The following is a 12,227-nucleotide window of genomic DNA, read 5'->3' on the forward strand; positions in this document are numbered from 1 at the left end:
TACTAAAGGGCTTTACAAAATGAATAAAGATAAAACCAGCCAAAATCCTAAGAGATTGTTTAGTTGACAAGTTGAGTACTGTCTGTTTTGTTAAAATGGATTTTTTCAAAAGCACAGTATTCATAGTCTTCAAAAAATCATTTCCCTCTGTGAAGCAATTGAATTACTTTAAAATTTTATACTTTATTACTTCTGTTTATTGCCAAACAACTACAGTGGAATGCAAATGAAGAAAAATAGTCTTAAAACAGGATAGACATAAGCTGAAAGGAAGGCTAAAAATCATGGATTTTTTGGTATGGACAGCTGCAGACTAAGTGCAGTACATAGAAAAAGAAATGTTATCCTTTTCATATAAGCTCAAATTCAACCATTAATAAATCTGAAAATTTAGAATGCACCTATATATTAATGAAACTGTAGTAACTGTACTTCAGTACAACACTGAAGCATTTCACACTGAAGGATCAAGTTTCATATGAAATTAAACTTATTTTTAAGTACCACAGGAAATTAACATACTAAACAAACCCTTTGAAACACCAACATTCAGCATTTTATGGTAATCTCTTGAAGGTGTTTTTTAAGATTTTGTATAAACTTAAAAAATAGTAAGCAAGTTTTTGACAGGTTGACCTAATTATTTGATTAGCAATGTGTGTTTTTTATAATGTATTAGAGCAATACCAAATAAAACAAAAAATAAAACAGCAAAATACCTTCGCCTGGTCTGTGACAGACTGAGGGCGTTCTTGTGATGCAAATAAAAATCAGTGGGAAGTTCCCAGAGATGTGGCTTTCCTTCTGCAGGCTTGAACACTCCCAGAAAGAGATTGATAGAATCCTGCCTGTCTGCATCTGTAAGACAAGAGGCACACTTAACACCAGGAGCACTGCACAGCTCAGGCCCATTCAGACACACATTCAGTGCTTCTCTTTGCTCCTCCTCCTATTGTTTAATGAAATTAAACAATATCCATACAACACAAGTTTCCAACAAAACATACAAATGATGAGTTCTTTGGGATTTTCTTGCCAATACATAGTAAAATGATTAAATTTCATAAACACCTTTTAGTAATTTGGACTTGTTCCCTGTTGGTTTAAACCATTAATTTAGCTTGTCATATTCTAAGCTCCACCAAATTATCACTCAATACGTGTCTTACTTTTTCTCATCCTTACAGCTTAATTAGTAGTAATTATCCTCAGAGCGTTGAGGTCAACAGATGAAAACACTTTCTTATAAGACTAGATTATTTTTAGATTCATGTATTTTGAATGATAGACAAGCAGTATTGTGTGGCTAAGAGATTTATTTAGGAAGCAGTGATAGCAGGCCTTTTTCAACCCTGCTCTGAATCTTATATACTGTATGACCCCAAGCAAATCACTAAAATTTTCTGAGTCTGTTTAATTCAGGTACATAAAATACACAAGTATTAAAAAAATGTTTCTTGGATCAGAAACACAAAGAAATGCTGATTTATGAACTAGCGGGCCCTCAGATTTTTATTTGCATTTTAAAGCATATATGACTAATAGCAACAATAATAAATGCAGTACAGCAAATCAGCACCTCGTTCTAAAACTGTTTCCTTTTTCTCTGCTTTCTTAGAATACTTAAAGAATAAAATGATCTCTCTTAATGTGCCACATTAACAAGCTAGCTGTTGCCCTCTGAACAGGCAGTGTAGGACAGTGAAACTTTAAATTTCATTGAAACAAATATTTTAAAACTCCATACTAAAAATGCAACAAAGTAAATATGACATTGAATGCTACATTTCAACAATGTCATCTTCAAACACAAGGAATGCATACAGCACCAAAAATATTTGCCTCAAATGGGATCAAATACCAAAATCCTAAGTAAATTGGGGAAAGTGGGCACCACTTTTAAGAAAATTTCACTCAAAGACAGTATTGACTTTAGTAAAGACTAATGTTTGTTTGTGTAGTTTCCTACAAGTTCATTGAGATTACAAGATGGACTTTATTTATTTCTCATTTTTTTTCTTCTTTTTGTAACATCTTTTTTAGAACAAATTCTTTCATTACTAGAAGACACGCATATCATGACTATACTTGCAAGCAGACCACAGCCCCAGATGTGGACCTAGAACTTTGCTCAGGCTTCTACCTAACCATTTCAGTGGCTGGCATAAACAGCTCAGAGATTTGTTCCATCTTCTATGTCACAGTACAGGTGACACTGCAAGTGTGCTACCTTTGGCTCAAAAGAATTGATGAAGCCAGACTTTATAGCCAATGCAAACAATAGGAGATCACATCACTGAAATAAACAAGTTCTCTATTTCCTATTTAATTTGGACAAATGATACACAAATTACGCGGCTTACGTTCAGAAAAGTTACTCTGAATGGTGTGCTCTCAACATTGCTATATATACAAAAGCAATAATTTCACCCAAAGAAAACAGATTACTGAAGTATTTCTAGCCATTGTCCAACTCACTGTTTTAAAGTCCACAGTCTCTAAATAATTGCAGTCTGCTAAGACAAAGAAATAAAAGGTACTTCCACCCCTGGCTATGCAACTTTTGTGAAAAAGAGTAATAGAGGACTGACAGAATATTTGTAACACAGTAGCACTCAGTGCTTGCACTTCTGACATGACTTAGACCATCCTTTGATCATTCTTTTAGATCTTTTGCAAGACTTCTAAACACACCACAGGTTTGGGTTTTTTAAATTTTTCATAAAATAAGGCTCAGCATTTTTCAAAGAAGTTTTCCCTTAGCAATGTTGCCCAGAAGAGAGTAGAACACTCAGTGTTCAACTAATGAGTAACATGAGCTAATAATGGAATAAGTTAATATTTTACAGCTTACTTGGATGAAAAAAACTAGCTTTTTTACTTGGTTTTTGCATTTAATTTTATCTTTTCTACCACAGATTTAACAGTTTGTAGCTCCTATTTACACAAAACAATTACACGCATTACAGCTTGCTTCGTTTTGAGCTCTCAGAAACAACACAAGAAAAACTCCACATGAAGCCTTCTACTCATGTTTAGATTTACCAGTTTCCTTATGACTTTCCTGAAGCCATTGTGTCCACCATTTTAAAACTGCAACACCCACCTGCTCCTCTACTGATCTACAAATGTCACTGACAGATGCAGTGCTACATCTGTGCATTTTCTAAATAAAGGGCTGCATGCTACAACACAAGATAAATAAATATATCATCAAATCAAAATACCTATTTGAGATGTTACAAAATTATTTGGAAATTATAGTATGGAGGAACTCTGCCATAAGGTCATAGTGTAGATTAATGAAACATCATGAGTAAGATGTTTTGTAAACAATGGCTTGAAAGAAAGCACTTAAATTTACCTGAGAAAGCATTACTGTAGTATCTTGAGAGTGTTTGCATAATATCTTTGGAATGCTGAGTCCATGGAGCAATCTTTCTGTAAGTTTTTACTCTGTGGACAAGCTGAGAGCCTCCATACTGCAGAGAAAGTGTGTCCCCATGATCTTCATATAATTCTTCAAATAATCTGAAGGAAAAGCAAAATGTGTCATCTATGAAACTTCTGAACAGAATTTTAAAAGAGAAAATATAATAAAGTCTTTCTGCAAGTGCAATACAATTTCTTTGCCTTTATTCAGATAAATATGTGAAAATTTTATTCAGACATAATAATTACTAAGACAGTTTAGACTTTGAGATTTTCACTACTTCTTAATATAAAAGAAGAAGTTCACACAGAGTATGCAGTTCTGTAGATTCAGGAAGACTAACAGAAGTCCTACTACTTAATGGGGAGAAAATAAACAATATATCTTCACTAAGCAAGACATGTTTAATACACTAAAAGGGAAAGAACATATCAATATCTCAAGGCTACATCTTCTGTTAAGTACACCAGGAATGAAGTTAGCATAACCTTCCAAAAATCTCTGCAGTTACAGATGACTCAAAGGTACAAAATGAATAAACATGACTTGCAAGGAAAATGGATGGCAGTCAGGTAACATTTGCTGGAGCTGGAAAATCTTGATGTAAGCAGAAAGCAAAAAGAATTGGCTAAGAATTGACTTGAACAAGGAGAGCTGGCTAAAAAGTCCTCTGGCATCAAGAAGTTGACACTATCCAAACTGGGACTAGTTCAAATAGCAAAAATTAAACAAGCTTCCTATCAATGATAAAAACAAGACAAAAAGAGGCTGTCTTAAGGAGATGGTGCTCACTCTAAAACATAGGAGACTGGAAAGTACTTCTCAGAAATGGAGACTATGGCTTTGCTTGAGCCAAACAATGACAAGGATGATATTTTGCTAAAAAAGACTGGCAGTTTAGTTAAGAGGCAAAAAACCCCCAAACCAGAACAAAACAAGCCCCGACCCCTCCCCAAAACAAAAAAGCAAACCCAATCATTAAACCTGTTGGAATGTGTTTCACATCAGTATAGGAAGACAAAGTAACTCAGGCATCTACATGTAATACCTGCAGAGCAAAAAAGTCCTTGGGGAGTGAAAAGGAAGATAGAAACAAACAACAAAATAATTTATTTTTTTCAAAAAGCACCAGAAGTGTTGCAGAAATGATCGGTTTGTCAGGGATGAGCCATTTGTCGGGTGCAGGGAAAACTTGGTGCTCAATATGAGTCAACAGCAAGTTCTGTCTATTGAAGAGAGCATCAGACACTTATACAGCAAGTAATAAGCTTATGAATATTCTGTAAACCAAGCAATCTATTGGTTAAACTATATCATCAACTCTTCCTCATTCCTTTGGGCCTACATTCTCTGTTTCCCACGTCTCTCTGTCCACTCGTTATCATACCCAGCTAGGCCCAAGGACACACTATCTTGCAGATGCAGGACTTGGAATTAGCCATGGCTTTGTACTTTTCCAGTCTCTAGTCAGCCAAACTCCCAACACAGAAGAAGACAACAAAAGCATTCCCCTAATAAAATTTCCAACAAAAGGGACAGTATTGCATATGTAACCTAGCAACCATCTGACTGAAGTTCTCCTGGAAAGGAGCTGGATGTAGAACACTTATCTGAGCAGAAAATCCATTTCTGTAAAAACTAAATAGCTGTCCAGCAAATCTTCTGTTCAAGGTCAAGTACAAAAAGATCAATTAGAAGGAAACATCTGCTAAGTAACTTTAAAAAAAATCGAAAGAAAAACTCCAAAACAACAGACAAAAAAAACCCAAAGAAATAATCCCAAGGCCACTTGCCTCCACAGACATTGTTCAGAGAGCACAATATGATGTATGAACATCTCATTTGTTTCTTTGGGTTTGGTAGGTTAGTTTGGTTTTGTTTGACCAGTAGCCCCAGGAGGCTGCACAGCAACTGGTATTGGCAGCAGGAATTATTTATTCCCAGAGGTAAAGGTGCAGCTCCCAGCACCTGGGACATGGTGGATCAGAGGCACAGCCACTAGTGGGTGCTCTCTCTGCCAGCAGGCAGAGGCCAGGAGGCACCCACCTGCTGCAGGTGAGGTGGTTTGTGCAGCACATACCAGCTCCAGGCACCAGGCAAGTGCTGGAAACTAATGGGAAAAAAGAGGAGGAGCTGAAGGTATATCTCAAGTGAAGGGGACTGAAGGACAACTACTTGTGGTTTCTGAATACAAGTTAGGTCTCCATGCTCTAAAACTATCAAACCACTAGTTAAAATCAGCAATGAAGCCATACAATTCATAATCACAACAACAGCTTAAAAGAATAAAAGCACAGCCCCTAAAGACCCCTACATTAATTTCTGAAGCATGTGTACAAGTTAAGCAGCTTAGCTTACTCTTAACCCCAAAGCATTTCAATACAAATGCTGGGCTTTCATAAAGAGTTTGAGGATGCTTGTATAAATATCATTGCCACCTGATCTGAAAGAACAATTTTGCTGAAAAACTTTTCTTCAATAAATCAAAAACCATGAAATCTTCCCAAAGAAAAAGTAGGAAATAGCATGGTAAGATGTACTTATATACAATTACCAGTTTGGCATTCTCCATGAAAGTACGTATTTACTTCAGTTCTCACTCTCAGTCAACATTTTGCCTCAAGCAATTGAAACAAGTGTAAAAGACTGGGGCAGAGGTTTTCTTAAATTATTTCAAGGGAAAACACATCTCTTTAAGTTTAGGCATATAAAAAGAATGAAGTCAAGCAGTTATATCATAAGACTGATTAATATTCTTTTCCAGAAGATCGAACTTTCAGCATGGCAGGATTTTCTCATGATTTCAAGTATCAAAGATGTTTTAAACCTGGACAAATAAACATGAAATCATTCCAGCAGAAATAACTGTATGCTTCTTCTACATGGACATAATTCTCCATAATCTCTTGACTCAAAATTAACAATTAAAACCATGACACACTCTTTTATCTATCTTACCTTACAGCATCTGTATCAAATTGTAAATTTGGTTTATCAATCAATCCCAATGAATACAACTGGTAGGCCAAAGCACATTTCCCCACCATAAACTGGGCTGTGTTAGTGCGATCTAAACAGTCCACACAGTTGGTTCGCAGGACTCCAGTCTGGTGAAGCAATCCAAATAAAAGATTTATCTTAATCAACAAATTACTACAGTCATGATTATTACTTTTTTGCTACTAGCTAAGTCTTATCAAATCTCAAATTATGTCAAATTGTATCTGCTCTGCCGTTTATCTGCCCTCCACAAATATATCCCAGTTATCAGCTAGTACAGGAATGGTCACATGCTCTCTAACTTACAAGAAACACAAAATTATGAGTGGCAAGTCAAATCTTAAGAACATGCCCTGTGTTCAGAGTATGTAACCCTAACATTCAGGTATAAATTTGATACTGTGTGGTTTGTAGTTTAGTCAGTACTTTTCTGACCTTAAAGGACAACATGTTTCTAGTTTTATTTTCTTTTAGTGCTGGAAACTGTAACAATGTACTGAATATTCAGCACTGGTGCAAATGTCAGTAACCCATGTTCATGTCTACGAATATGTTACCAGGGTTAAGTATGTACTTATTCCTCACTGCTTCTGTAGAACATTTTATGACACAGTGCTAAAATGCTGCTGGTTTAACTTTTACAGCACTGATAACACTACAGACTGAACAGTAATGGAAACCAGTTTAAAATACAAGCATTTTTCAGACTAAGTCCAGCAAAGATACAATTCCAACACCACAAGGTTTTGCAAGAACTTAAGGCCCTAATTCCCAATTAGATTTCTAGGAATGACAGTCATAATAATATGTACTATAAATATCAATTTAGGAGCAGTCTGTGAGTCACCAGTCAGGCATTTAAGTGAAATGATTCACTGTTCTTTGGAAGTGCTGACCTACATCACTATGAACTAAAGAAGTATATTTTAGTACCTGCAAGCGACCAGTGGGAACAACACAACCTCCCAGTTCATTCCACCTGAAAAATAAACAAAACAAAATTACTTTCAAATGATTTCATAAAATAACAGATCCTATCAGGTATTGATCTGCTCAGTGACAAATCGTTACTTCTAAATTTTCAGCAACTTCAGAGACTTCATCTGCAGCAGTCTAAGCAAACACAGTTTCTATTAAAAAAAAAAAGTTTTATATTTTGTATTTATAAAACCATAAAATCCACTGGTTAACAACAGACTCAGTAACATTTAGATGACAATTATCTTATTAGTATGCCTCAAAAGAAGTCACTTGGTAACTTCTAAATTAGTCAGTCTTAAAATAACAAATAATTTAATAAACATAGAAATTCCAAACAGCTTTCAAAGGAATAGGTGCTATTCATTATGCATCAAATAAATTATAGGTACTTTTCATCTGGACGCAAGATATTGCAGAAGGAATCTGGTCGATTTACAAAAAATCCAGTCTTCTTCACTACACTTTCTGCAATCACATTCAGTCGGTCAAGGACATTGCAAAGTTTGCTGAGGAGAGTAGAAAAAAAGAGATAGTCAAAATATATTAACACTAAAAAAAGTCTCACTACATAAAAAATTTTTCCTTAACAAAAATTATTTAAAAACAGGCCCATATCACAGCTTGATTCATTCAACTGTAATTATGCTTATAGTTCTCTTAGATTCTACAGGACAGAAAGACTGACTATGTCTAAGCAATTTTGCTTCTTTTTGATAAAAAACATTATATAAACTAGAAGCAGAAGACATAAAAAACCTAAAACTCCTTTATTTTTACATCATACAGATTTTTTCTACCAAACTTTCTGTGATTCAAAAATATGAATGAAAAGGCAGAAAAGGATGTATGATCATCCTAAATCACATTTCCTTGTTTTGTTTGGAAGCTGCTGTTTTGTTCAGTAACATTTGCTTCCACATGTGCATTTCAGTTACAAGCACTAGTATAGAAAATACTACTTCTACCTTTTAGTGTATTTGGCCATATCCCAGGGTATATATATAATTGCATGCTCTGGGGGTAAGAACTGGTTGAGATATGTCACAGCAGCAACAAGTTCTTCACTGAGAATCCTTTCATGCTTTCTTTTTTCACGTTCCTTTAGCAAAAAGAAAAGGAATTTAACATCAAAATTTTCATTAACAACTGCATATAACCCATACACATATGCATATATAATGGAAATCAAAAGGGGAAGCTGTAGCAACAGCAGGCAGTTCTCCATAAATAGTACAATTAAAATAAGAACAGAAAAGATAAAAAAATCTGAACATTCTAGGTTTTTAACAATCATTTGTTATTAGTAATAAAAGTCACCTGTTTCAACTGTGCATAATCATATGCTGAAAAATGGTATGCTGTAAGCGTAAAGAAGAAAACACAGAAATAAAAGTAGCTGTGTGGATGAACTGGAGAACAACAAAAGAAGAAAAAACACAGGCCAAAAGGGAAGCATTCCATTCTGTTGTGGAATACAGGAGGACAAAGGGAAATTCTTCTCCATTACTGGCAGGAGATGGCAAACAACAGCTCCCATCTCCCAGTCTTGCAATTATTTTTGAAAATCAGAATTGTGTTGCCATTGCCTGAATATAACATTTGTTTTCATAAAACCACAGAATGGTCTGGGTTAGAACAGATCTTAAGATCACCTAGTTCCAATCTTGCTTTGAATGGAACCATACTATTTCAGTAGTTATCAGTGCTAATTTAAATCCAAATTAATTTAATGATAAATTTATTTGGACTTAGATCTAACGGGTAATAGCAAAAACCTGAAAAGAACAGTGAAAGATTGCTGTAAGAAATCTCTAAACATGGGAAATTTTGTTTTTGAAGGGCTGTAGTGGAAGCAAAGTTATGTACTATATCCTGTAGGATGAGATTTATGAAAAAAATATTTCACTTGTAAGCTAATATTAGTTTTAGAACATAACCAAAATTACTCAGTGACTCTACAGAAAGAAGCTTAATATTAAAAATCAAACACATAGAACATATTCAAAATATTGTACCTTCACAAGATTCAATATAATAATGGGAGAGCCAAATCTCTGAAGCATTTGGTCAAAGTGAAGAGCAGCAACGTGTGCATAAGGATCTGCTTGGTCCACTGAAACAAGCAAAAATTGAAGATGATAATAAGTGAGCTGTAGAATTTCCCCTTAATAGTACTCTACACAAAAGATGCATTAATTCTCTGGTAGTAATGACACATTTAAATACTTTCCCCTCTTTTCATGTAAAAGCTGCTAAAAAAATATTCCCTTTGTTGAATTGCAGGCAGCTTCTTAAATTTTCATTAAATACTTATACAGAACAATTATTCTGGCCCCATTAATCTCAGCCCAGACATTTTCCACCATTTTCAACAGGTTTAATATTTTATCCACAATACTAAGATAAATGTAACTAACTTCACACACAAAGTAATACAAAGAAAGCTCACATCTTCAAACAGAAACATTTCCTATTTAATTTCTGAATGTGAAGTCTAAGATGGAGATTTTTCCCATAATTTTTTACTTTGAATTATGGCTTCACAAAGCACAAGTGAACAGACAATTTGCTCATTTTTGCAAATTCAGTTTTCACTTATTCTCTCAGATGTTTCTTTAGGACACAGCACTAACCACAATCTATCACAAAGATAATTTGTACACACGTGTTATAGGTGGCTTAGGCATCATAGTTGAAATATCTTGAGACCAGTACAGAGGGACAGACCCTCGAACCTGAACATAGGAAGAATAACTCCCCGCAGAAAATGACATGACTGAAGCATCATAAATTATTTGTTCAGTTTCCACTTCATTAGCAACATCTCCCTAAACCAAACAGAAATACACAAATGATGTAGACATGACATTCAAAGCTGCATGCAGTACAGAGAATTGATCATTACAAACAGAGCACAGTTAAACTGTGAGACACTGAACCACAGTAGTGAGAACAACACTGAAGGTTAAATTCCCATTTGTCCCTAATGAATATTACAAATTTTTTATTTCTTCCCTCAGTTTGGAAATAATGTTATCTCTACGTGTAAAAAAAGAAAACAAGTGCCAAAAAAAACAAGTGGTAAAAAATCAAAACAATTTAGAACTATTATATTTATTATTTTAGGAACAATTTTATTATGCCAAAGAAAAATGCAATTATACCTGTGATAATATAATCTAATAGCATAATTTATAACCAAACCTTTAACAACCCTCCAAACTATTTCAGCTCTTCAGTCAGTCAAGTTCAAGCTTTCATACTGGGGAGGGGCAGGAGGAAACAACCCCTAAAATCATATTTGATTTACCTCACAGTTTGCTCCTCGTTTCAGAAAACGTGTTCCAGCAAATTTGCTTGATCTTCTGGCTATCAGAGTGACATATATAGGGCGGCCATATATTAACAGTTCTTGAAAGAGAAGTTAAGGTTTACACGTCACATGCAATGTTTTGTTCACTTTGTTCACGCAAAAATAAGCTCTAACAAAAGTGTATGAAACTGATAGATGTGATTTACTAAAATCACCTTAACAGTTGTATCACTTCCAGACTTATTTTGCAACTGGAAGACAACATTGCCCTTTCCAACAATCTGTTTTAAGAACTTTGAAAAGCAAATACATTGCAATACATCACCCACTTTTCAGAGCCTACAGAAGAGAAGCAGCATTTCTATTTCATGAAATGACAATGGAGGTGAAATGGATACAAGAGACACCTGGCACTGCAAATGCTGCTTTTGTGAATACTGGGATTAAAACTTGGGAGCTTCATTTCCAGATGAAGTATATTGGTTACCCTCTAATTATTTGTTTGGAAAAATATACAAATTTGCAACCACTTAAGTAAAATAACTGAAACCCAGAGGCAAACACGCTATTGATGCAGTGATGGCTTTTTTACAGTCTTTTTCCATTTTACTAAAACCAAACAGAATCAGAGCCTAGTGTGACTACCACTGCTTCCTCAGTGTTAGAGAGGCACAAGAAAGAGTTAAGAAGATATTTGCTCACTCCTGCAGCTGCAGGCATAATGTTGGTGGTCAGATCCAGCTTTGATTAAGTAAGACCACAAATGAAATAGTGGTATATAAGAGCAGATCTAGCTTTTTTTCTGAGGAGTAAGCCAATGACCAACAGTCCTACAAACATAAAAAAGCAAAATCAAATTTTGCAGACACCACTAATGTTAACGTCATAATTGTTTTTGCTTCCCCAGAAATTTTAAGCTAACATGATAGTGTTGGTGAATAAAAAATAGTGTCTTTGTAATATACTAAATTCTTAACACATAACCTGACATTTCTTTGGACTCTGATATGCATTTGGACTTTTGCTTCTTCTGCTACAATGTACATAGACCCTTTTAACCATTTAAAATAGTATATAGTCAAGAAGAGAGACTTTCACACGTCCTAGCGCTCTTCACACAGCAGGGCTGAAGTTCCATCATCGTGTTCAACAGAAAGACAGTAAATACAAGAATTTCTGCAAATCTCAGTAACTAAAAAATGTTTTAGAGAAGATTAGTAGGAGAGCATTTCTATGGCAATGTCATGGTTTAAACAGCTGAAACCAGATCAGTCAGCAATTCAGCTCTGCTTAGCTTTTCTTCCTTTCCTGAAACATCTGTAAAAAAATACAGCTGAGCCAAAAAACCCTCTCAATTTCTTTACTACTAAGCCCCACACTTATTAACAGAGACTCACTGAAAATGCAGTCTACCTGTGATAGGATCTCTTACAATAACTATAATTGTTACTTAGAAAGTCATGAAAATAAAAGCTAAACAATAAGTATTAAATTTAACGG

At 34.9% G+C, this 12,227-nt stretch overlaps 1 protein-coding gene across 3 annotated transcripts in view; it reads right to left on the minus strand.

The window, feature by feature from the left end:
• FIG4 (FIG4 phosphoinositide 5-phosphatase) overlaps positions 1 to 12,227 on the minus strand; it is a 54,426-nt gene that overhangs the window by 22,496 nt on the left and 19,703 nt on the right. For all 3 annotated transcript variants that reach the window (XR_012579666.1, XM_005485059.4, XM_026792219.2), the window contains exons 8-16: positions 10,725 to 10,825; positions 10,080 to 10,242; positions 9,430 to 9,527; positions 8,380 to 8,513; positions 7,804 to 7,920; positions 7,367 to 7,412; positions 6,392 to 6,540; positions 3,365 to 3,531; positions 720 to 858 (exon numbers count right to left, since the gene is read on the minus strand). Coding sequence is in view for 2 of the 3 variants with exons in the window: in XM_005485059.4 (XP_005485116.1) it covers positions 720 to 858; positions 3,365 to 3,531; positions 6,392 to 6,540; positions 7,367 to 7,412; positions 7,804 to 7,920; positions 8,380 to 8,513; positions 9,430 to 9,527; positions 10,080 to 10,242; positions 10,725 to 10,825 (1,114 nt within the window). In the remaining variant the exon portion in view is untranslated. The remainder of the gene's footprint in view (positions 1 to 719; positions 859 to 3,364; positions 3,532 to 6,391; positions 6,541 to 7,366; positions 7,413 to 7,803; positions 7,921 to 8,379; positions 8,514 to 9,429; positions 9,528 to 10,079; positions 10,243 to 10,724; positions 10,826 to 12,227) is intronic.

Source organism: Zonotrichia albicollis, chromosome 3 (genome assembly GCF_047830755.1).
Source record: "Zonotrichia albicollis isolate bZonAlb1 chromosome 3, bZonAlb1.hap1, whole genome shotgun sequence".
Lineage (NCBI taxonomy): Eukaryota > Metazoa > Chordata > Aves > Passeriformes > Passerellidae > Zonotrichia > Zonotrichia albicollis.